The 26,227-nt window shown below is 40.4% G+C and overlaps 1 protein-coding gene across 1 annotated transcript; it reads left to right on the top strand.

The window, feature by feature from the left end:
- Positions 1–10,396: 10,396 nt before the first annotated feature.
- Positions 10,397–17,497, top strand: LOC142153011 (potassium voltage-gated channel subfamily A member 1). Its single transcript, XM_075210216.1, has 2 exons — positions 10,397–11,897; positions 12,140–17,497. The coding sequence occupies exon 2, from the start codon at positions 12,584–12,586 to the stop codon at positions 14,051–14,053; it is 1,470 nt and encodes a 489-aa protein (XP_075066317.1). The 5' UTR covers positions 10,397–11,897; positions 12,140–12,583; the 3' UTR covers positions 14,054–17,497.
- Positions 17,498–26,227: the final 8,730 nt, after the last annotated feature.

Raw genomic sequence — 26,227 nt, forward strand, 5'->3', positions numbered from 1 at the left:
CATCCTACCTTAACACCACAACCTGTGTCCACACCAGAATCACTGCTTACAACAGAATACGACCTAGACTAGGTATACTTTAAGGTAAGTGCTTTTATACCCCCCCATTTCCCTGCTCTCTAATTACAGATTATCAATGAACAATAACAAGGGACATGCACGCCACCAACGTGCCACAGAACCCTTTATACAATCTCCGTACTTGGGATATCTCCCAAGAGTGTAAAGTAGGTGTGAACCTTCGCACTTGGCAGACCAAAAAAAACACATTGGTGCAACCTCAGGGCACATGGAGTGCACTCTTTAAATAAGGTCCTTAAGTAAGGTCCAATGGAGGCAGCCATTTTGTGGTGGAACTAACATTCACAAGAATACAGCCTTTCATCATCAGTAATATCACCAGTTCCTAGAAAATTGATAAGCTGAATGTTAGTTCATACCCAAAAATAGCAGCCTCCACCACAGAGTAGAGGTGACTTTTAAATGCTATCTTCACCCATGTTGGATGTAGTGTCTCCCATTTTATCTATCAATCACACCTATTTAAACAATTGTTCCATCCATTTCTGTCTGAGTGACAGTTCTGTCTACTAAACACATTGAAAATTATTTAACTAATAAATTAATGGTCATTAATCTATATAGAACCACCAAATTCTGCAGTGCTTTACAGAAACTATTTGTCCTTCACATCAGTTCCTGAGCTATTGGAGCTTACAGTCTAAGGGCCTGATTAAGGATCTCAACTTAAGAAACTTCTTATTTCAGTCTCCTGGACAAAACCATGTTACAATGTAAGGGGTGCAAATTAGTATTCTGTTTTGCACATAAGTTAAATACTGACTGTTTTTTCATGTAGCACACAAATATCAACTTTAGATTTCAGTGTACAAATAAGCTATCAAGTATTTGTGTGCTACATTCTGTTTTGCACATTAACTTGTGCAAAACAGAATGTTAATTTGCACCCCTTGCATTGTACCATGGTTTTGTCCAGGAGACTGAAATATGAAGTTTCTTAAGTTAAGATCCTTAATGAATCAGGCCTTAAATTCTCCAATACACAAACAAGCACACACTATAGGGTCCATTTTAATCAGCGGCCAATTAGCCTACCAGTATTCTATTGGTTGGTATGATTTAATGCACATTTGCAATTTTCAGCCATGTTAATAACTAGCCTTAATTGACCACGGTACCCTGTCACTATAAATCTCACTGTGATGATTATGCCTTGCTATAGGGAGACTGATTGCTTCTCTAAGCATTTTTTTTTCCATACTGCACCAGTCATTTGTCAACTGTCACGGTCCACAATTAATAACAATACTTCAAAGCTATGGAAATGCACCATAATTCCTGCAATGTATTTGATCAAGACATTGTTAAGCGTTTTATTAGGAGATACTGTACTGCATTGTCATAAGTTCAACGTGAGGCCAGCATTGGGAAGCAGGAAATCCCTATTCCGTTGTTTAAGATCAGATTTCTGGAATAAAACGAGCTGACAGGCTGAAGCAAATGACAGAACTGTGAAACCATCTGCCCTGAATGCACCTTGTACAGTGATGTCAACCTCTTTCTATCTTTTTTTTTTGCTAATATTAATTTGCAAAGCAACATGAAATGTACCGATAAAGATTTGCTATTCAACAGTACAATTAAAGATTGTGCCCAATTGCAGGATACACAAAGGGCGAAGCACTAGCATAATAAAACATTAACACAGAATGCGTGCCAGTGGGAGGCCTAATTGGAAAGGGCAAAAGTATTCATCCTTCTGCCACTGCAGGTATTCTGTTTTCTTACATTATTCATGGGACAGGACATAGAGATACTGCTAAGAGACTCCACACTGTGTTAAAAGCGGCTTTGAACCAATAACTTATGGGGTGAAGTACGGTGAAAGGGGTAATGAAGGACGGGAGGGAGATTCATTGAAAAGCAAATGTAAAACGAGTTCTCTTTCATCTATCCAGGAAGAAAAATGGCAGTAAAATAAAAAAAGGTAAAAATGTGAGAGAAAACCTAGAAAGTGTCATTCCTAAAGAGGAAATATTGCACAAAGCTAATGATATAAACTGCTTGAATATTGCCTTACTGGTTGATTTAAATCAATTCTTCCTATAACATAGCCTGCAATGTATATATATATATATATATATATATATATATATATATATATATATATATATATATACGGTGAATATAGAATTATATATTGGCTAGACATAGCATTGGATGGAGTTAACAATGTGCAAAACTTTGGATGAATTCTTATGGAGTTCAGAAAAAATGAAATGTGTTCAGTATATCATATATCTGGGGGTATATTTACTAAACAGTAGGTTTGAAAAAGTGGAGATGTTGCCTATAGCAACCAATCAGATGCTAGTTTTCATTTATTTAGTGCATTCTATAAAATGACAGCTAGAATGTGATTGGTTGCTATAGGCAACAGCTCCACTTTTTCAAACCCGCAGCTTAGTAAATATACGCCCCCTGCACTTTTTATCAAATTATCCTGAAAATTAGGAAAAAGTGATCTGCGCAATTAGATGCCTGCCTGTGTCTGTCAATTGTGCACAATGAGGGGTATTGGCAGTGGGGGGCAACAACTGGGCGATCTTTGCTATTGGGGGGCTTTGGCACAAGAGGTCTGGAAGGAACAATGCGGGAATACGGAGTGCAGTAAGTTACGGTGGGTAGGAGAAACTAGCTGCCTCTTGGTGGAGGTCTAAAACGTTGTTGAGCACTTCTAAACAAGTTTTTTTATGTATTTATTTTTTGTTCTTACTATTAGCTTTAATAATCTGTTGTAAAAGGTCTTAGAGTCTTTTACAAAAAATGGAAAAGTTTCCTTTAATAAAAATAATAATACATTATATGCCATAGAATAAAAAAAATATTACATGCCACCAAAGTTCTCTGTTATGATACATATGCTCCAGTCAACAAATTATTCTTTATTATACATTATAAATATGGGCTACTCAAGAAATTAGGTCTCTATTATTCAATTTCAACTTTTTACTAAACCACTTATAACAATATAACTTTGTGTACATTTTATCAATACTAATGATAGCATTATAGCATATCTTTATAATCTACAGTAGGGGATGCATTATCAAACAACAATACAAATAATTATAATAGTTTTCTAAAAACCTTTCTATCATTATTATTATTATTATTATTATTATTATTATTATTATTATTATTATTATCATTATTATCAGTAGTAGCAGCAATAAAATGGTCGCTATCAAAATTTAGTTTCTTGGATAAAATAGTTAATACTTATAAAGTCCAGATATTGTTAAAGTGAAAATAACAGTATAGGTATAAATGTGCAATATTAAACATAAAAAAACAAAAACAACCTGTATTATTTTAAAACAAACCGAAAATCTGACATATTTTACAACTAACTTTTCTTACTGAATTGCTGGCAATTCCTATAGATCCAGTCTTGTCTTCTTTGGATAATGACCCATATCTTTAATTTTGAAATTGCACACGGAGGGTCTGTTACAGATTCTGCCAGGGCACAGTCCATAATTTGTTTTATTCTTGCTTGGTGATATCAATCTCCAATTTTTTTATCCCATTGGACCTTCTTTTAATGAACAATCACACAGATCAGTGTGGCAATAGGGCATTGATGTTCAGAGTAGCAAGATAGTGGTGTTGTGGAGGAGAAGAAGTGAGGGTGATCCTTGTAGGTGGACTGGCTAATGGGAGGAGTTAGGCAGTGTGAGGGTGGTCCTTGTAGGTGGACTGGCCAATGGGAGGAGTTAGGCAGAGTGAGGGTGGTCCTTGTAGGTGCAATGGCCAATGAGAGGTGTTAGGCAGAGTGAGGGTGGTCCTTCTAGGTGCACTGGCCAATGGGAGGAGTTGGCAGAGTGAGGGTGGTCCTTGTAGGTGGACTGGCCAATGGGAGGAGTTAGGCAGAGTGAGGCTGTTCCTTGTAGATGCACTGGCCAATGGAAGGAGTTAGAGTGAGGGTGGTCCTTGTAGGTGCACTGGCCAATGGGAGGAAATAGGCAGAGTGAGGGTGGTTCTTGTAGGTGTACTGACCAATGGGAGGAGTTAGGCAAAGTGACTTTTATCCTTGTAGGTGTACTGGCCAATGGGGAGAGTTAGGCAGAGTGAGGGTGGTTCTTGTAGGTGTACTGGCCAATGGGGAGAGTTAGGTAGAGTGAGGGTGGTCCTTGTAGGTGTACTGGCCAATGGGAGAAGTTAGGTAGAGTGAGGGTGGTTCTTGGAGGAGCACTGGCCAATGGGAGGAGTTAGGCAGAGTGAGGGTGGTCCTTGTAGGTGCACTGGCCAATAGGAGAAGTTAGGCAGAGTTAGGGTGGTCCTTGTAGGTGCAATGGCAAATGGGAGGAGTTAGGCAGAGTGAGTCTGATCCTTGTAGGTGCACTGGCCAGTGGGAGGAGTTAGGCATAGTGAGGGTTGTCCTTGCAGGTGCACTGACCAATGGGAGAAGTTTGGCAGAGTGAAGGTGGTCCTTGCAGGTGCACTGGCCAATGGGAGGAGTTAGGCAGAGTGAGGGTTGTCCTTGCAGGTGCACTGACCAATGGGAGAAGTTTGGCAGAGTGAGGGTGGTCCTTGCAGGTGCACTGGCCAATGGGAGGAGTTAGAGTGGTGTGGTAAGGGTGGTCCTTATGAACTAGAGTAGATGGACTAATGCGCCTACTTTGTCGGAGCAGTGCAAATGATTAAAATTAGATAAAGAGGTTCAGTGGTATATTTTAAGGGTTGTTTCTTGCAGCCATTTCCTGTCCACAAAAGGACTTTTTCCCACCAGCTTTGCTCTGGACTCATCTAGCGCCTGCCAGCTGTACAGAGAAGCGCATTTCTTCACCAAATGTAAAATGTAATTTCTTACTAAATGTAAAATAAAGTTTCAAACACAAAAAAGTGTATGATCAAGACTGAGCATCTAGGTGCAGGGTTCCAAATGAAAGTGTTTTGCACTGTACATCAAGAGCGCGCTGTAATGAGATACTTAGGGGGGAATTCATTTAGCAACAAGGTGTCTTCGGAATGTCTGCGAGACACCGCGTGGCGGAGATTTGACAGAAATCCACGCTTATTTTTCCTCGCACCCCATAGAGGGGTGAGGGAAAATGAGCAGAGGTTTTCACGGTAATTGCCGGCAATGTGCGCGGTGCGATGTCCACGCACCCCATTGCCGGCAATTGAATCTCCACTTAAAATACGGCTGAATATAAGTGTTTTAGGCACATTTTATAACATGGGTGGTAAGTGCACCACATAATGTAGTCTCTTCTTCCTCTTTAATGGAAACTTGTTAGTAGAAACATGTATGACTTCTTGTTGAGTAAACTGTTAGTATTTTACATGTCAGAAGTTTCCCAGCCCACATCCATCCCCTGCATATGACCTGCAGCTATCCGTAACATTTCAAACCTGCTTCAAACTGCGTTTTATGGTACAAATGTAATCTAAAGCGCAATAGTTGCCATTAACAAGTGTGGAAACATCTGTGGCTACACTAGGAGACAAGAGCTCACACCCCCAGGTTAACTGAAACCACTAAACTCCTGGGTAAACCCACAGACCCTCTGGGTTGTGGATAGATCTGCACACTTCTAAAAAGTATTCCAATCTCTGCACATGAATTTGTCTCCCAACCTGCCCTCAGTTCATTCTCTCCAGTAAGATGAAATCTCTGCACTTAGCGTCTATGTGTCTGGTCCCTCAATGCTCTGTTCTTGGCCCTCTGCTTTACTCACTCTGCTCCTCTTCTCTCGGGGAATTAATCCACTCATTCAGCCTCCAGTATCACTTTTATGCTGACGACACTCAAATCTACCTCTCCCCATCTGTACTATCGTGTGTAGCCAACTGTCTTACTGTTACCACCACATGGATGTCCTACGCTACCTAAAGCGCAACATGTCCAAACTTAGATGATCATCTTCACTCCACCCAGTATCACCACCTCCCCTCAAATCTCCCTCATTGTCAATAATAATAGCACAGTTTTCTCAGTCTCCCAAGCCCGCTGCCTTGGTGTCACTCTTGACTCTGCCATCTGCTTTATTCCTCACATTCAGACTCTCTCCCATTTCTGTCACCTCCACCTTAGAAATATTGTTAGAATACACCCTTCTCTTATCCAAGATGCAGTCTCTCATCAGCTATTGTGTTGAGTGCTGCTACCTCCTATTTGAAATTCCCTACACCTATCTCTACGCACTTCCATCCATCTTAAATGATGCTCCACATCTGCTGCACCACTTTCAAATCCCTACACTGGCTTCCTGTGTCCTCCAGAATCTAATTGAAATGACTCACCCTTACCTACATATCCCTCAACAACACCACCACTTCATACATCTCAAATCTCATATCAAAATACCCTCTGTCTCACCTACCTAGATCTACCTCTGATCTGCGCCTTTCCTCGTCTCTGGTAACCCCCTATCACTCCCGTCTAGGAGACATCTCCAGGTGCTGCTACCCACCTAAGGAATTCCCTACCAAGCCTGATCAGATTCTCCCACAGCCTTCTAATCTTTAAACACTCTTTTGAAACTCCATCGCTTTATCAGAGCTTACTCCACTCCCACCTATACTAACCACACTAGCGCACACTCAGAACTGTCCCTATCGCCACTCTGAGCCATGCTTGCTCCCCTTGTTTGCTTCCAATCAGAATGTAAGCTCTCTCTTGAGGTTATGCGGTCGACAGCTTAACATTAAGAAAGTTGACAACATTAGGTCAACAATATAAATGTCGACAGCATTATTAGGTCGACAAGTCAAATGTATACAGTAATTTATGATTAGGGTTAGGGATAGGATTAGGGTTACGGTTGTGGATAGGGTTAGGGTTAGGCCATAATAAATCAGCAGTGCCAGGTTCCTCTCCTAGGGTTTACATATGGTGGACATTGTTGGAGTTGGTTGCAACTTATCAATTGGCAAACCGAGACAAATTAGACCATGAGGCACCCAAACCATGTCCCCATATATTAATTTCCCCATGAAGATTTTCGTTTTCACCTCCAAAATTGTGATTACCTGCAGCTAGTATAGACAGGATATTGTGAGGCTCAGCAACCAACTACAATAGCAAAACGAATAAATAGACACAAGGTCCTGTACTATATTCTGAAAAAAAATTTGCACATAATAAGACACTACATGTTACCATATTTCTTTGAAAGTCTGCCCTTGTACCAAGGGACTGACTTGGGCCAATTAATACCTTGGCTTATAAGCAGCTATTATGTAGCAGAATTTGTTTTATCTAATTTGAAAAGTTGTATATGATTTTTTTGGTAGAAATAGACAGGGAAGATATAGATTCCACTTCTTTGCTCTTAGTAATTGTGGCATAGTAACTTTAAGAGTCATCGTGGCAGCTGCCTATCAGCCAGAACTGTGACTAAATAACTGATATAACTTAGTATGACACAGATGACTCTAACTAGAGTTTAACAATATTTGAATTTTTTTGGGCTCAGTTTCGGTTTAAGAAACAGTTTTGTTGTGAGAAACGCATTTCTGTAGATTTATTGGTTTAAGCCTCAATATACCATCCTATTCTTAATTTCCAGGGACATTTACAGATTCCTTGCTTTGGGTATTTTGTTCCTGGTATTCTTTTCACTAGATACAATTCTCATTATATATTTAAGAAGAACTCCACCCAAACCTTAAAATTACTTTTCAGGTGGTGTTATCAACACTATGACAAGAGAGGCTCTAAAGCGAACGCACTTAGAGATAGATTTACTAAACTGCAGGTTTGAAAAAGTGGAGATGTTGCCTATAGCAACCAATCAGATTCTAGTTAGCATTTATTTAGTACATTCTACAAAATGACAGCTAGAATGTGATTTGTTGCTATAGGCAACATCTCAAATATACCCCTTAAACTCATGAAGTTTATGCTCACATACACAAACACTTATCTATCAAGGGTTAAGTTTTTCTGTAGGCTCCTTCTAGCCAATGAGATCCATCGGGGGAGTGTTCTGAGTTTTATATATATAAACCCCTCTCTGGCTGCTGTTCTGCCTCATTCTTCTGCACAAAATCCCTCCTTCTCAACCTTTGTGATCGTACAGTGGTTTGATTGTTTTCTGTTTTTCGTATTACTAATCTTTTTCTCTTCTTCATACAGAGCAGGCACAGTTGGCAGGAATGCACTGTGATCAGCGACTGATACACATGGCTGATTGGATGCAGGTCGCTACCTCCTACGAGCTAAAGGTGGCTCTTGGTCCTTTTGTGTGGGCAATCCCTTGACCTGCTTTGTGTGGCCACGTCATGGTGAGTCTAGAAGGGGTGAGGGTGTGTAGTTACTCTGATGCCAGACTTAGCGCCAGTTATTCAGTAAGGGAGGTTCTCCTTGGTATAGTGGATTTAGGGCCATCCACTCATTTGGTTCAGTATTCAGTTGTTTTAGCTGTCTCGCATTGTGCTTTTTCCGCCATCAATTTATTATAATTAAAACTGGGACCTAATTTTGACAAATTTACAGCTGTGTCCGAGTCTTTCTTTGCAATTTACAGTATTAAGTTTTAACCTGTTAGAAAGGTTTATTGTGCAGTGGAAAGGGAGCATCAACAATTTGCAGTTTAGTATAATACACTGAAACGGGTCTGAAAATAGAACCCACTCCATACCCACTTGCAATGTTCCTCGTATTCAAGCACGTTATGGATTTCTGAACACTGCCTGCTCCTCTCAATGTGTTTAACGCAACTCATTGAGGTCACTTAAGTGGCCTCCTCTGACCTCCCGAATGTAAGTTGAAATGCAAGTTAACAAACCCATACCCACTTGCGATGTTACTTGCGTTCAGTTTTCCAATCATTACCTGCACCTGCTCTATTCAGTGACCTCCCGATTGCGAGTATAAATTAACAAACGCATGTTAAACACGCATGTCTATGACACACACACATTATGTCAGTATGTGCCCCTGTCACATATATTGTACCAGCCTCTGAACCTGGACACACATTATGCCATACTGTGCCCCTGCACAAACATTATACTAGCCCTGTACCCCGGGAAACACATTAAGCCAGGATCTGATCCTGCACAAATTACAGGTCAGCCTGTTCCGTCTGCACAGCCCTTCAGCACCCGCAAGACCTTGTGACAGGTGCATATACATCTGCAGCCAGGTCAGTGGCAATTGCGTCAAAACACTCTTACTGTACTCGGCCTACTCTTGCGCGTTTGACGTTCCACCTCTCCAGTTGTAATTGTAGGGTGCAACAAAATCTGCATACGGACATAGGTGTGCACATTTTTGTTATGCAAACGCTGCACAGAAAAGCAGATGTACCAGCAACTCAACATGAGCCTCTCTCTGTATGCGTCTGCAATATCAAGGGTGTGATCCCTGCTTCTCCCCCATCTGTTCTAACAACATGAGAGCACAGGCTCTCCTACCTGGACAGCGTAGCGGGCACTTACAAGCTCCGCTGTCCAGCTAGAGATGAGCCCCCTGCTGCTGTGGGGTAACAATATTAACCCATCCAGCCTTCACACTGAAGCCCTGCTCAGAAAGGTGGGAGGAGGTTTAAAAATGATTTATTTGAAGATTTACAGGTCCTTGAAGACACAAAGATAGTTAAACCCAGCAGCAGGGGAGAGTTGGCAAATTTTAGCCCGGGAGGTGAGACTTGGCTCACAAACCTATTAGGAACATTTTAAATAAAAAACAAAAAATGCAGGTAGCCCAGAAACCCAGCCCATGGTAGTCCACCATGAGTCCGGGCCGGGGGGCATCTGCACCCCGGCCCAGCCTCCCCCTGCCCAGCAGAGTTTTAGGAGAAAAAATTATGATGGACTTTGAAGTTGTATTTTTTTACTCCTTCCCCCCATACACATTTCCAGCCTCACCTGCAAATGATTGCACAAAGTGCTTATACAGGGGCAATTCCAAAAACCGCTGCTATGCTGTTTTCTGATTCATAAATGATTTTATTCTGTTAAAATAAACATCAAAAAACATAGTGATCGTTTTATTAAACAAAATATTTAAACGTTCAACTCAAACTTTCTCCAAGAGCTTCCGCAGCAGCTGAGGCACACAGCGTACATTTTGCAGCCTTGGGCTATACAGACCTTGTTACCAAGCCCTGAAACTAGGATGATATAACACCACAACAAACAAAAATTGGTCCCTATTGCTGTTTTTACCACAAAGACCTTCAGACACCATAGAGAGCTGGTGACTAAGGACAGTAGTCAAGAAACCATGAGGAGCACTGCTGATTTTTTTTTTTCCTCTGACACCTACATCAATAGCTCTGACACACACACACTGCACAGGCCGCACTGCCTCTTGTACTGTATCACACTGTGTGTGCAGCATTACCAGCCAGGTCATTAGCATTTTATAGCCACTGCTGGTAACCCAGCTAGACTATGCAGCTTGTGTGAGGAGCATAGTGCTGCAGCACTCACTGGCGGGGGGGAATCTGAGAGGCAGCAGCAGCAGCAGCAGCAGCACTCAGCACTGTGCTGGCATCTCGCTGCATTCTCCTGCATCACACGTTGGGAAGAAACCCCTCTGAAGCCAATCATGTAATACCTGACTCCACTGCCGACCTATATATGTTTCTCTCTTGTGTTTATCATGGACCACGGTACGTGTCTCTTGATCTACTAACCCAGTAAGGAAATGTGAGTCAATCCGGAGCTGTGTCATGACTGCAGCAGATATTCTGAGGGAGGACTGAGCTCATGAATAATTTGCCTTTTTCAGCCTAAGCGTTGGATGGCTTGGAGTGAGGGGCACACTGACAGCAAAGGGGGACGATCACTGGCATGATCCTAGCATTAGATGGGCTGTTTCAGTAGATGGCACAGAGTTATCAATTGGTTGCAAGAAGATTGTAGATTGGTGGTAGATTGATACCAGGTGCGCAGTGGCATTGTATGCAGTATAAGGCAGCACTTGTGTTTGATGCATTGGGGGTGACATCTGAGCACTGGCATTTTAGTGGGTAGCACTGGCACGGCTGGTTGGGGGATATATCGGACTGGCACCTTGGCACAGACGGCTGGCTCCTGTGGACTGTTTGCTGGCTCTGCTGATACACGTGAAGTGGTCTCTCTCTCCACCCACATGTTCCATCATGTTCACATTATGCGTTGGGGGCGATCATGGCTAATAGATCGTTTGCTGCTCCCCCTGGATACCCACATGGAGGGGGGTCTGCTTGCATTGCATGCTGCCTGCATTGCGTCTCAGTGTGAATTCCCATAGAAAAAAAAAAAAGCTGTCTTGTTGTTTTTTTTTTTTTTTTGTTTCTCCTCTACCAGTAAAAAGCCCTTAGGATGTAGTATTTTGAATGGTTGGACTTGTGATACCCAGGGAGGATCTGTTCCTGCCTGCACCAAACAGCTCTCATGTTTCTGCTGATACTGCAACGTCAATAAATGGTTAGAGTTTGCTATCCCTCTTAATGTATTCAGACTTACCAATACCACCCTCATTACTGATATAGAGGGGGCTCTTGCTCCTGTGCTGCGGCTGGTCTGCAGATCCCTGGAACCGGGCTCCTGCACCTCTCCACTATATTTGTTTGGAATAAACAACACCAGGAGCGAGGATTAAAGCACATTCTTTTTTTTTTTTTTGGAGGATTCCCTATGCGGTCAGCACCGGCAACTAATTAAATAGAATTGCTTTCAATGCAACCTTCCATAGCATGCAGTATGAGCACTTCAGCAGGACATACACTGGCTGGGTTGTAAACCGATCTGTATATTTAAGGGGCACAGGAGGGTGCTCTGCATGTGCCTTCCCCTATGCTGCAAGGCTTGACGCATTTCCAGTCTGCTATTACCTCTCATGCTACTTACTGCAGCTGCACCCACATAAGGTAAGGGAACAGCATTGACCCCCCCTCCCTGCTATCTATGCACTGCAGCAATGTGATTTGTCTAGTGTGTTTGCGTAGTAAAACTTAACTTAGTGCATTGTGTAGGAATGTGAGAAGTGTTATATCCGTTCTAATAAGGCACTCTAGAAAGTCTGTGTGCGTGACAGTGTTCCATGTTATTCAATCGAGGACTTGTTTCCTCTTTACTCCCTTTTTTAGTATTTCTTTTTATTCCCCTGCAGCATTCATCTACCGCACTGGCGTGATCTTCTGGTTTACCTAACAGTTAATAGGAAAACAAGGAGAAGGCAAGAGGAAAATCTGCTGAGTTGGCAAAGACTAGCATCCATCCTACAGCATTTCTTGTTGGGTGAACTGTGACAGCAGTCCAGCTATGGTAGATTCAGATAGGAGGACTGGCATTCTTGAATAAGGGAGGAAAGAGTAAGGATCTTTATTTGTTTTTGCAAAATTTCAGCTAGCACAAGAGTACCTGGCTGCAGCAGTAGGACTTAAAGGGGACACAAAGGTCTGCACCCCCTGCCCCAATTCTATTGCTTTGAAGACCCTGAAGGACCTGGCAGACTTTAGAAATACAAGTCCAGGGGTAGAAGGAGGGTGCTGCAGCAGCAAAGTGGTTACCTCCAGCAGCTCCTCCTCCCCCACCCCTCCTCCCCTGCAGAAAAATGACCGTGATAGCTGGGGAGAACATGGACGAGACCTCAGCCCTACCTGGCCACCCTCAAGACAGCTACCAGCCAGACCATGATGACCATGAGTGTTGTGAGAGGGTGGTCATCAATGTGGCTGGACTACGCTTTGAGACCCAATTAAAGACCTTAGCACAGTTCCCCCAGACCTTGCTTGGAAATCCCAAAAAAAGGATGCGCTATTTTGACCCGCTTAGGAATGAGTACTTTTTTGATCGCAACCGCCCCAGTTTTGATGCCATATTGTATTATTACCAGTCTGGGGGCAGGCTACGAAGGCCAGTGAATGTGCCCCTGGATATGTTTTCAGAAGAGATCAAGTTTTATGAACTAGGGGAAGAAGCCATGGAGAAGTTTCGTGAAGATGAGGGCTTTATAAAAGAGGAGGAGCGCCCTTTGCCAGAAAGAGAGTTCCAACGACAGGTGTGGCTTTTGTTTGAGTACCCTGAGAGCTCAGGACCAGCCAGGATAATTGCCATAATTTCTGTCATGGTAATCCTCATCTCTATTGTTATTTTCTGTTTGGAGACTTTGCCAGAGTTAAAGGAAGACCGGATCTTCAGTCGCAAGGTGGACAACAGTACAGTTTTCTTCAAATCCAACATCTTCACGGATCCCTTTTTTGTGGTGGAGACCCTCTGTATCATCTGGTTCTCCTTTGAATTGGTGGTAAGGTTCTTTGCTTGTCCCAGCAAACCAGAGTTCTTCAAGAACATCATGAACTTTATTGACATAGTGGCCATCATCCCATACTTTATCACCTTGGGGACTGAAATGGCCGAGCAAGAAGGTCCCCAAAAAGGGGAGCAGGCAACATCTTTGGCCATCCTGAGGGTCATCAGACTGGTAAGAGTCTTTAGAATCTTCAAACTCTCCAGACATTCTAAGGGCCTCCAGATTTTGGGACAAACCTTGAAAGCTAGTATGAGAGAACTAGGGTTGCTAATCTTTTTTTTATTCATTGGGGTCATCTTGTTCTCCAGTGCAGTGTACTTTGCTGAAGCAGAAGAGGATGACTCTCATTTTACAAGTATCCCTGATGCTTTCTGGTGGGCGGTGGTATCCATGACCACTGTGGGCTATGGTGACATGTACCCTGTGACAATTGGAGGCAAAATCGTGGGCTCCTTGTGTGCCATTGCTGGTGTCCTGACAATTGCCCTGCCTGTACCTGTCATCGTGTCCAACTTCAACTACTTCTACCACCGAGAAACTGAAGGGGAGGAACAGGCTCAGTTACTCCATGTTAGTTCCCCCAATTTAGCCTCTGACAGTGACCTGAGTCGACGCAGCTCTTCCACTATGAGCAAATCCGAGTACATGGAGATTGAAGAGGATCTGAATAATAGCATAGATAATTTTAGAGAGGCAAATCTCAGAACTGGCAACTGCACCGTAGCCAATCAGAACTGTGTTAACAAAAGCAAGCTACTGACAGATGTGTAGAGCAAATCCCACAGCTGCAGGATGTCACTGGCTCTGCCACTCTCTGTAGATGCTTTAAAACTAGTCTTTGAATGCTTTATCTATCATCGTTAATGCATTATTGCATTGCGAATTTGTGCTCAGCGAACAAAAAAAAGAAGCTTTCAGGATCCGTGAAAGATAACTATTAATCATTTATTTTTAAATGGGAATTTTTTTTTTCTTCTTTCAACTGGTCAATGGGACGTATCTCCCAACCAGTTGTAATAGTTAAAGGGTTAAAAACAAAATGCTAAAAGATATGCATGGATTTGCAGTAGATTTTCAAAGACAGCTACTCAGAGCATCCAAGGAAGTGCATCTAAATCAAAGGGTTAACATGAAGTATGCAAACACTTGCTATTTTGTTTTGTTTTTTGACCTGAAGAAGTGTATTACTGTCCAATGAAATAATATGCACTTACTGATGACCTACTGATCCACAAAGCACCTTAGGAACCAATCCATGACTTTGCTTCATCTTAAAGGGATAGGAACTTATACAAATATTAAATCACTTAAATGGAAAAAAAAACGGACAGACATCTGCAATTGCTGCTAGAGTTTTTCTTTCTAAAATGCAGATGATTTCAACTTTATTTTTTAGTTCTCTTTGGTTCACAAAACTTGGATGCAACCCCCTTCTCTTTTTTGCCCCCCCTTTCCTCCTCAATCCTTGTTGCAATACAGCACAATGGTATTAATCATAAGCATGTTTTTCAATCTGATACCTACTGTATTTATTTGGTAATCTTGCATGCCTGAAATGTTACCTCAATCAATACGGGGAGTAAGTTTTCTTTTTCTTTTTTTTTTTTTAAATTGTCTTTTTTTTTTATTCCAACGTGGATTGCAGTCTCTTGCAGCGCAAGACGACGTCACCCACTTTGGCCGTTTTAAACATAATTAATTTATTTATTTTTTTCATCTCTTTTCATTTTATTTTTATTTATTTTTCTCAGTACTTGTCATTTGCATTCACCAAAAGTGCACTCCTAATTTCTGAAAACCTTTCAATTAGCAATTTACAGTACTGTATGTAAATGCATAGCAAGTCAACTGGAGACATAACCGTTTTCGAAGACCGACGCATGTACAAGTATTCAGCATTATGGCCTATTTGACTAAGGTGTAATCTGAAGTAATTTATGCATGATATCAGTATTCTAAAAAAAAAAAAGAAAAAAAAGTTAAAAAACAAAAAAAAAACAAATTGTTCTTATCGGATTAGGAGCCAGATGGAATTTTAAGGGCCTACTGATTTTCCTGCAGTGTATCTCAGGGAAATTTGTTAAGTTCTAACCAGGCATAATTCTTAAAAAAAAAGCAAACCAAAAAAAAACCGTTAAGAAAACTAAAATCATAAGGTTACTGAATTGGCTTCTTAAAAGCCAAAAATGAAACAGTATGTAGTGATACCTAAGAAACTAAAAGCAAAGCATAGATTTACTGAACTGGTTCAGATGCATGCATATCGCTACAGTCTCAGAATGTACTTTACCATTTACTGTATGCATCATAAAACTGCAGATCATTTCCTTAGTTTCCATTATTTGACGTCCATAGACTTTTGTAGTCCTCTAGAATTTGCTAAGGAAGCTCTAGAGAACAGAATGATCTAGATAGTTGCTAGTGCCTTTATCCTTTCTTCACTGATTCGCTGAAAGTGCCTCCATAAATACAGCTGAAATGGACAGGAACTGTGGTGTTTAAAACAAAAAAAGTCTAGGTGACTTCATATAACCAATATGAATCTCTAGGAGGGCGCTTTAGCTATCCCCCCTCTTGTCCAAATACCTAAAGATAAAAAAAAAATCAACTATGCGTAAAGCAAAGGGCCAGTATGCTTGGATGTTTATTATCTTGGAAGATCATGTATATTAATATTGCTTTTTATTTGTTTAGCAACAAAGATACAAAACTGTTTTATATTGTGAATGTGCTGTAAGGAGAAATTAAAGCTTTCACCGGAAAAATGAAAGTAATGCACTTAACATTTTTTTTTTTTGCAATTGTCATCCTTGAGTTCAGCTCCCCGTCCTCAGCCTTGCACCGGTATCCACCAAATACGTATGCAATGCAATGCTGCAAAATTTTATTTATTTATTGATACGCACACTGCCAACATTTACGGAAACATTTTTTGTACCCTGCAAAAAAAAAAAAAAAAAAGACTCAGGATGATGTCTTTGTAGAAAAGGTGGACAAGTAATTAGTGGTGCATTAAAGGCTTTTGTCCCTTCAGCCATTACTGCATTTTTTTTTTTTACCCCAAGTCATTCTCACAAAAGAGGGCCAATCATCTATCAGCTTTATCAGGGGATGTGAGAGCAAGGATCTTAGTTTAGGATCGCTACAGTAAGCCAGCTTTGAGATCTGATTGTAGATTTAGATAGATACAATAAATATTTAAATCAATCTTTGACCTGGGGTGGAAAAAAAAAAGAATTATCCATGGAAGGTTTTTATGTTGTTGATGCAAATTGAAATTATGCCATATAGGACAACTGTTAGTGTTAAACTGCTATCCTATAACCTGGAGGACCTTTACGGACTTAGAGCCTGATGACTACAAACATCAAGGTTCAGGATTCCTGGAACATTTAGATGGGTAATGAAAAATTCTTCCGCTTCTACTATCCTGATCCCTTGAGATTACAAAACTAAAAAGGAAACAAGACAGCTCTCTCTTGCTTGAAAGTCTATGGATGAAACCGATGTTCATTGGATGGATTAACTTTTTTTTCCACTTCCAAAAATATAAGTGTAAGAAAAAACTTGAGCTGCATTGCAAATCACAACAGGGCATTAAGCTTCCAAATACAATACAATGTGTAAAGTTCTAAACAAAAAATCTTGGTTGCCCTTTCCATGCTTCACAACTAAGGTAGGAGTTAAGGCTTCTTCCGGGTTTTCCATTGACATCAGTACTGCACTCGGTACAACTGCAATAACATGTTCTATGCTGTGAAGCTGATAAGGTGATTTCAATGACATCACACAAGGCTGGATTGGCAACTTGGTTTCTAGGATTAGGGGGTTCCCATAACTTTGTTTCATGGACTTAATAATTCTGCATGAGTACAAGAACAGTGCTGCATGGATTGAAATTTTATTTTTTTATTATTATTTTTTTTTTTTCTCTCTAAAGGTTTAGGGGCACATCTGTCGGGGTGCAGTCTGGGATGTGCAAATGATGCTTTTCTCATTGTATCTCAGTCCATTTGGATAACATTATGTTTGAAGTACAGGGATAAAGACACATAGCCTAGGCATGCAGATCTGGAAATTAAAAAAAAAAAAAAGTCTGACGAAATCTCTTAACTTTTTCAAATGTGCTCAAATGTCTTTGTAGACCTGAACGTGCACTTGACAAATTGCTTGTTATTTAAAAAAAAATAATAAATAAATATAATATTTTTTACAGTTTGTTTACCTCTGTATTTGTTTCGTGACTGTACTATTGTGTTTTGCTGTATTAGTATAGCATACTGACACCCAAAACTGAAAATTCAGATTTCGGTGAAGTTAGCCTATGATTGAAGATAAACAGTTTAAATTGTAGCAGTTTTACATTATTTGTTTTGTATATACCCTCCTGCAACTAGTACTATATGTTTATGTTTATGCTTCCTTTATATCAATCAGGCAAGTGCATAATATGACGTTAGTGTGTCGAAAAGTTTAACCATTTATTATTCTCACTATTTAGTGGACGCTATTTGACTGTTGATGTTATTTTAGTTGAAGAAAAAAAAATCAATCAAAATTTTCTTTAATCTGCAACTAAATCAACGCACAGATAATGTACCTATGTGTTTTCAATATATAAATATATATTACATACTTGGAAGTATTTACCCCAAATCTTATATTGCTTAATGAACTTGTGTTGTGCAGATTGAACCTGAAGCTGCAATGTTGAGGCTATGGAATTGTTATCCTGTGTTGGTTCAGGTATATGATGGGACCATGTAGGGACTATGGGCTTGATTCATTAAGGATCTTAAACTACTGTTTTTCATGTAGCACACAGATATCAACTTTAAATTTCAGTGTACAAATAAGCTATGGCGTATTTGTGTGCTACATGAAAAAACAGTCAGTATTTAACTTATGTGCAAACAGAATACTAATTTGCACCCCTTGCATTGTAACATGGTTTTGTCCAGGAGACTCAAATAAGAAGTTTCTTAAGTTAAGATCCTTAATGAATCAGGCCCCATGTGTTTTACTGATCAGGTGTCAGGTCAATTGTTCATGGTATTTAGTAATCTGCTGTACCTAATTTGCATTGTGTCTGTGATACGCCCAACGGGTTTGGATCTAGCATGGTCGAAAAAATGCGGGTCTTGTGGTGCTGTGGATTGCTCCAAGTACGGACAACGATTTGATGGTTTAAGGTTCATCCTTGTGCACATAACTAGAATAGACAATTTACTAATAGCGCAGACTTTCTAATATTAACGATTTTCCCGGGACACTCCTGAACGCAACATGATCTCATCTAAAATGATGATGAGTTTTAGGCAGATCTGTGTGAGGTTGATCGAGGGTGCAAACCTCTCAACGTTTGTCTAACCAGCAGCGTGGCGGGGCGTTGCCACAGGGGCGTGCCCGCTGCTTTTGAAGCAATGGCTGCCCTGTTCTGTCCTCCCCTCCAAAACCCTACATTGCTGTGTGCACCAGTGACGTATGGCACACGTTCACCGCTGCTATGCCATGCAGAGCGGCAGTGGACTGAATCTCCTCCAACTTTCTCACTGATCGGAAAAAGCTGTCCCTATCGGGATGGCGGGAGAAGAGCCCTCAAATCGAGGTATGGAGGCTGTGGCCTAATTTGTTGGGAGTTTTGGCAGGTATAAATAGTCATGACAAAGCATTGAATTGAATGTCTTGGGACATATTATCCCAATTTGGTGTACACAGTTAATTAGGGATACTGTACTAACATCGCATTTAAATTTGCTCTAAACCAGAGCAGCAAATCAGATGATTGCTTTTATTGTCTATATTACAATAGACGTTTGAAAGTGAAGTGCTGGTTGGTTGCTGTGATTCAGTGCAAATGGTCCAAACAAGTGCAAAAATAATAGTAATAACAAAATAAAATAAAACAATGAGCTGTACTGTGTATTTTTCTATATATCCTAAGGTTTGTTGTTGACCCATGCAAAACCAACATTTTTGTTTTATTTTGATGAACAGTCAATGTATAAGCTGGTTATAGTAACTACTTTAGTTCATTATTACTTAGAATAAGTTTATCTCTGAAAAAAATAAGCATCGGTGCAAAAAGCGACAGAAAAGATTCCATCTCAGAATATATATTTTCTTTAAGAACTGTAAATATTTAGGAAGGAAATGCTTAATATGAATACAACTTGGAGGTGGACCTGGTTATGTAATGCTACAAAGCGTAACAGTCATCTTGTACTAGGCAATGGTCTGTGGAAAGGTTAGTAAGCTAAATAATCAGCAAATTATAATTAAGTACAGTTGTAGGGCTCAGCAAAAGGGCCTGGATGGTCCAAATTTAAAAACTGATCCATGTAGATCCTGGAAGAAAAATAAAATCTATTTGCACCCCTTCTAAGACAATACAGAAATAAATAATACGCTAAAATATCTGATCCCAAAAGCTACTGCAAAGGACGTAAAAGTTACATTGATTTTATAAAACATGTTTGTAAGTCAAATTGTTGAGTAAATTAGGGAGTGAGAGATACAATATTAAAAGTAATTTTACTGTGATACAATGAAAGGGTTCAACAATGACTGTATTCATTGAAGTCCTAAAGTTGAGTAGGATTTGTACTCTACATGACTCCCTAAAGTGCTAAGGACGAGGCCCAGTCATCCTCTGCATTTAAGGGTTTAAGAAAACCCACAGATCACTTCCCACCATGATTTGTAAGTTTTCTGAGATCGCCGGAGGAAACATGAGTGTAAGCAAGCGCACGAGTCAGAATGTCGACAGTCACAATGCTGACATTAAAAGAGCAATGTCAGCAGACCCGTTGTAACAAAACCGTTGTATAAAAAAAAAAAAAAAGCTAATAAAGTTTAAAACTACACCCCCTTCCTTCCAAAACACATTGAAACCTCTGCTGATTACGGGTCCGCCAGCTGTATAGCCGCCAAACCCGGCAGCGTTGCTCTTTTAATGTCAGCATTGGGTCTGTCGACATTGTGAATGGCGACAATCACACTGTAGACGTTTTGAAGCTGTCACCAGAATGGAAGTTTTAGCCTGCCAACATTTTCATCTCGACATGATAATTTCTATTCACGGAAATGTGACCCCATCCCCGTCTCAAGACCTCTTCCCATATAACGATTCTTTGTTTTTTATTCGTACTTAACCATCCGGTGATCCAGTGCTGACTTCATGTAGACACACTTTACCAAGCAGTTTCCTGTCTATCTAATACACTGTAATGCTCTATATTTCCTAGTATATTATATCAAAACAGATACAGCACATTACAGTGTAGCCAGGATATCTGCCAGGTAACTCTACAGACCAGAAAAATGCATCAGAACACAGGCTAGATGGATGTAATCATACAAAGGTGGCGGTGGGCGGTTTATTTAATCGACCAGTCCCAAGTGTCTTCTATTTAATACAATACAGAATAATTTTAACCAGCGCCCACCAATCTTATTTACTTGGTGCTGAAAATGTTTGCAATTATTGTCATGATAATCGGTGATAGAAAATTGTCGTTATCACTACACAATGATACATGGGCCCCTAGATGTTGTATATTTGACTTTATTTTGAAAATTCTAGTGCAACATTAAAAGTTATTGAATGCCAGCTATTAGTGCAGGATAATGACATGAGTATAATAATCATATTTAGGGACACGTTCAGTTTTTGATGGCATACTTAAACCATTGCTATTTATTACAGTGCATACGGTCTGTATAGAGTGTAATATAAATGCATTCTGATCATGTCCAGTGGTCAGGTCATGTTGGGGGTGTAGTGTCCTATGTCTGTATAGAGTGTAATAAAATTGTATTATGATTATGTCCAGTGGTCAGGTCATGTTGGGGTTGTAGTGTCCTATGTCTGTATACAGTGTAATAGAATTGTATTATGATTATGTCCAGTGGTCAGGTCATGTTGGGGGTGTAGTGTCCTATGTCTGTATACAGTGTAATATGATTGTATTATGATCATGTCCAGTGGTCAGGTCATGTTGGGGGTGTAGTGTCCTATGTCTGTATACAGTGTAATATGATTGTATTATGATCATGTCCAGTGGTCAGGTCATGTTGGGGGTGTAGTGTCCTATGTCTGTATACAGTGTAATAGAATTGTATTATGATTATGTCCAGTGGTCAGGTCATGTTGGGGGTGTAGTGTCCTATGTCTGTATAGAGTGTAATATGATTGTAATATGATCATGTCCAGTGTTCAGGTCATGTTGGAGGTGTAGTGTCCTATGTCTGTATACAGTGTAATAGAATTGTATTATGATCATGTCCAGTGGTCAGGTCATGTTGGGGGTGTAGTGTCCTATGTCTGTATACAGTGTAATAGAATTGTATTATGATCATGTCCAGTGGTCAGGTCATGTTGGGGGTGTAGTGTCCTATGTCTGTATACAGTGTAATAGAATTGTATTATGATCATGACCAGTGGTCAGGTCATGTTGGGGGTGTAGTGTCCTATGTCTGTATACAGTGTAATATGATTGTATTATGATCATGTCCAGTGGTCAGGTCATGTTGGGGGTGTAGTGTCCTATGTCTGTATACAGTGTAATAGAATTGTATTATGATTATGTCCAGTGGTCAGGTCATGTTGGGGGTGTAGTGTCCTATGTCTGTATAGAGTGTAATATAATTGTAATATGATCATGTCCAGTGTTCAGGTCATGTTGGAGGTGTAGTGTCCTATGTCTGTATAGGGTGTAATAGAATTGTATTATGATCATGTCCAGTGGTCAGGTCATGTTGGAGGTGTAGTGTCCTATGTCTGTATACAGTGTAATAGAAATCTATTATGATCATATTCAGTGGTCAGGTCATGTTGGGGGTGTAGTGTCCTATGTCTTTATAGAATGTAATTGAATTGTATTATGATCATGTCCAGTGGTCAGGTCATTTTGGGGGTGTAGTGTCCTATGTCTGTATAGAGTGTAATATAATTGTAATATGATCATGTCCAGTGTTCAGGTCATGTTGGAGGTGTAGTGTCCTATGTCTGTATAGGGTGTAATAGAATTGTATTATGATCATGTCCAGTGGTCAGGTCATGTTGGAGGTGTAGTGTCCTATGTCTGTATACAGTGTAATAGAAATCTATTATGATCATATTCAGTGGTCAGGTCATGTTGGGGGTGTAGTGTCCTATGTCTTTATAGAATGTAATTGAATTGTATTATGATCATGTCCAGTGGTCAGGTCATTTTGGGGGTGTAGTGTCCTATGTCTGTAAACAGTGTAATATAATTGTATTATGAGCATGTCCAGTGGTCAGGTCATGTTGGAGGTGTACTGTCCTATGTCTGAATAGGGTGTAATAGAATTGTATTATGATCATGTCCAGTGGTCAGGTCATGTTGGGGGTGTAGAGTCCTATGTCTGTATAGAGTATAATAGAATTATATTATGATCATGTCCAGTGGTCAGGTCATGTTGGGGGTGTAGTGTCCTATGTCTGTATAGGGTGTAATAGAATTGTATTATGATCATGTCCAGTGGTCAGGTCATGTTGGAGGTGTACTGTCCTATGTCTGTATACAGTGTAATAGAATTGTATTATGATCATGTCCAGTGGTCAGGTCATGTTGGGGGTGTAGTGTCCTATGTCTGTATAGAGTGTAATAGAATTGTATTATAATCATGTCCAGTAGGCAGTTCATTCTTGGTAGGTGTAGTGTCCAGTGTTTGTATAGTGTGTAATTTAATTATATTATGACAAGGTTCAGTGGTCAGGTCATTCTCAGTAGGCATAGTAAACACCAGGGCAGGGAACACAATGCAGCGGGAACTTGGCCTTAATGAATCTAACCATCTACTTTTTTGCCTTTAAATATACATTTTGATTTAGAAGTCCTAGAGAATACATGGTAAAATTGCATTTTTTATACTAAAAAATATATCAAATGATCTCAGATATGGCAGATTCTCTGTGAAGCATTGAAACAGCTTGTGTATTTTATGTTAATTTATGAGATATTTTTCATTTTTGTTTATTTCTGCCAAGGCATATTTTGATAGAATTCCATGTGGGCAGTTTACTTCCAATCTAGCATTTGTTTTATTATGTGGTAGTGACATTTGGTTGGAGTTTGTGATTTTGAACAATACCAAAAAAAAGCTGTGTGTATTAAGAGTGTATACATCATACTTGCCGACTTTTTAGACCTCCCCTCCAGGAGATCCCAGTGGCAAGTGCTTGGAATAGTGGTGACCAGAGCCGTAACTTAGAATTCTAGCGCCTGGGGCGAGAAAGACAAATGCCGCCCCCTAGCCCTCAATTTTAACCAAATTAACCTAAAATATTCCTAAATTGCACCCCCCTTCAGCATTGCGCCCTGGGCGGTCGCCCCTGTCGCACAACCCTAGTTACGGCCCTGGTGGTGACACGTTTCGCTGAAAATCGCATCATCAGTGTTCTCGTCTATTTCACTAGGGAAGTGTGTTATATGCTGAAGGGTGTCCCACTCTTCCGCAAGTATAGGAGAGTTCTCTGGAATTCACGAGTCTCCCGGATATGAGTTATGACCCAGTTTGGCGCTTAATAGAGTTTCAATGACCTTTAACTGAAAAAGGTTCTTATTTACGTATCGCTGCCCTTCTGCTTCCGTGTAGAAATGATGATCACTAGCGGGGAGCATGTAGACGTCCTCTTTTCAAAGAAGGGTTTTACCGTACTTTAGTAAAATGTGCAGCTTTTTAAAGGAGAATTATAGTCATCATTAAACATTCATATATGTCAGTGTTTCTTGAAACCTGGTCGTCAAGATCCCTAACAGACTAAGTTTTCCATATCTCCTTGCTTTAGCACAGGTGTATTTATTACTGACTGACACATTGTAACAGATCCACAGCTGGTATAATTATTTTCCTTGTCACCTGGAAAACCTGCACTGTTAGGAAGGGGGGGAGGGGGGCAAGTGCCCCAAACAAGTATAGTGCCCATAGGGTCTTAATCAAGCTCTTATCAATGGCTGTCCATCAATGAAGATTTTTTTACTTAACTATATAAGTCCAGGATGCTCTCTTTCACTTCCCTGCAGCAGGCAGCAATGTTAGGAGGGAGATGCTTCTTTTAACTGAGCAGACACAGCGTGAGTGACACCTTGGCAGACTTGATGTGCAGCAATGCAGTATATGGATTGGTGGACACATACACAGAGGCAGAGCTAGTGACGCCAAAGCACCTCAAGTGACTGCAGTCCTAGCATTTTTAATTGTATATCTTCCATTAAGGAAACTGCTTTATAGATGTGGGAGGGGCTTCAGTAGTCTGTAATGGAGAGGGCAGGTACTGCATTAAGTTTTGTTTTCTGGTGGTCCTTTAAGTTATTCTAATCTACATTAAACTTTGTATGTTACATTTTGGTTCTTGCTCTTCTATGATGATGAGTGTTGCCATGCCTCTTTCATGGTCTGTCAACCATTCATTGGATTTACCTTAGCAGTATTTCTGTTTAGTATAAAGACCAGTGGTCAATATATTTAGGTCACTATTAACTCTGCAACTGTCACTTCTCTTCAGTTGTGGGCAGCACAGTGGCTAAGTGGTTAGCACTTCTGCCTCACAACACTGGGGTCATGAGTTCAAATCCCAAGCATGGCCTTATCTGTGTGGAGTTTGTATGTTCTCCCTGTGTTTGCGTGGGTTTCCTCTGGGTGCTCTGGTTTTCTCCCACACTCCAAAAACATACTGATAGGTTAATTGGCTGCTAACAAATTGACCCTAGTCTCTGTCTATGTGTATATGTTAGGGAATTTAGACTGTAAGCCCCAATGGGACAGGGACTGATGAGAGTTCTCTGTACAGCGCTGTGGAGTTAGTGGCGCTATATAAATAAATGATGATGAGATGTCATTTTTACACACACACACGCTACCTCGGACCCAACTAGTCGTCTCCAAAAAGTGTCTATGGAACCTACTTATTTTAGGGAGAATGGCCTTAGATCCGTTTAGCGCTGCCTGCCAGTTTTGCCAGGAGAAATGTTATGGTTAAAATGGTTGAAAGAAGATTTTATCAGAGTGATAGAGATTTTTTCACATAGCCTATAACTATTAAATAGACCCATATATCTGTTATGGTATTTTTTTTTAACTGCATCTATTTGCATATTTATGTTAATTTTGTGGCATTTTAACTGTGCATAGTAAGCGGTGTGTTACATTAACTGCCACGCCACTGTCTTCCACGTCGCGTATGCCTGTCAAAAGTGCTTCTGTTCTAATAGAACTGAGTTATGATAAGGTCATTTCAGTGTGCAACATTGTATGTCCACAGAGAGGGCACCAGACCTTGTGTGACACAGACCCAGAAGGGAAGTGTCTCTGAATTGTTCTCTTTCGGAATGTTGCTCAGTTGCGGACATGCATGTCGTGGTGCAGGCTCATAGCACTATGTAGGCTGTTTCATTGCCTGTTTGTCAGCATGTGACATTTTATACCACTTATTATGTGGTATATAAATAAGGGAATGAGACCAGACACTGTGTATCTAGTGTCTCCTGAATGTTGCTGGACAGGTATTATGTATCAGAAGCCACACTGTAACAGCAAACACCCTCACCGGAGCTCTGTATGTGTTATTATAATAGTCTGCTGTACAAATATGGGACCCAAGAATACAATTCACACTTCACAGATCACTCAACACACACTGACATTGAGGCACTGAGGTGACAGAGGAGTCTGGCCACACGTTTGTGCAATAAAACTGTGTATATATATATATATATATATATATATATATATATATATACATCATCATCACCATTTATTTATATAGCACCACAAATTCCGCAGCGCTGTACAGAGAACTCACTCACCTCAGCCCCTGCTCCATTAGGGCTTACAGTCTAAATTCCCTAACATACACGCAGAGAGAGACAGAAACACAGACTAAGGTCAATTTGTTAGCAGCCAATTAACCTACAGCAC

This window comes from Mixophyes fleayi, chromosome 4 (assembly GCF_038048845.1).
Source record: "Mixophyes fleayi isolate aMixFle1 chromosome 4, aMixFle1.hap1, whole genome shotgun sequence".
Lineage (NCBI taxonomy): Eukaryota > Metazoa > Chordata > Amphibia > Anura > Limnodynastidae > Mixophyes > Mixophyes fleayi.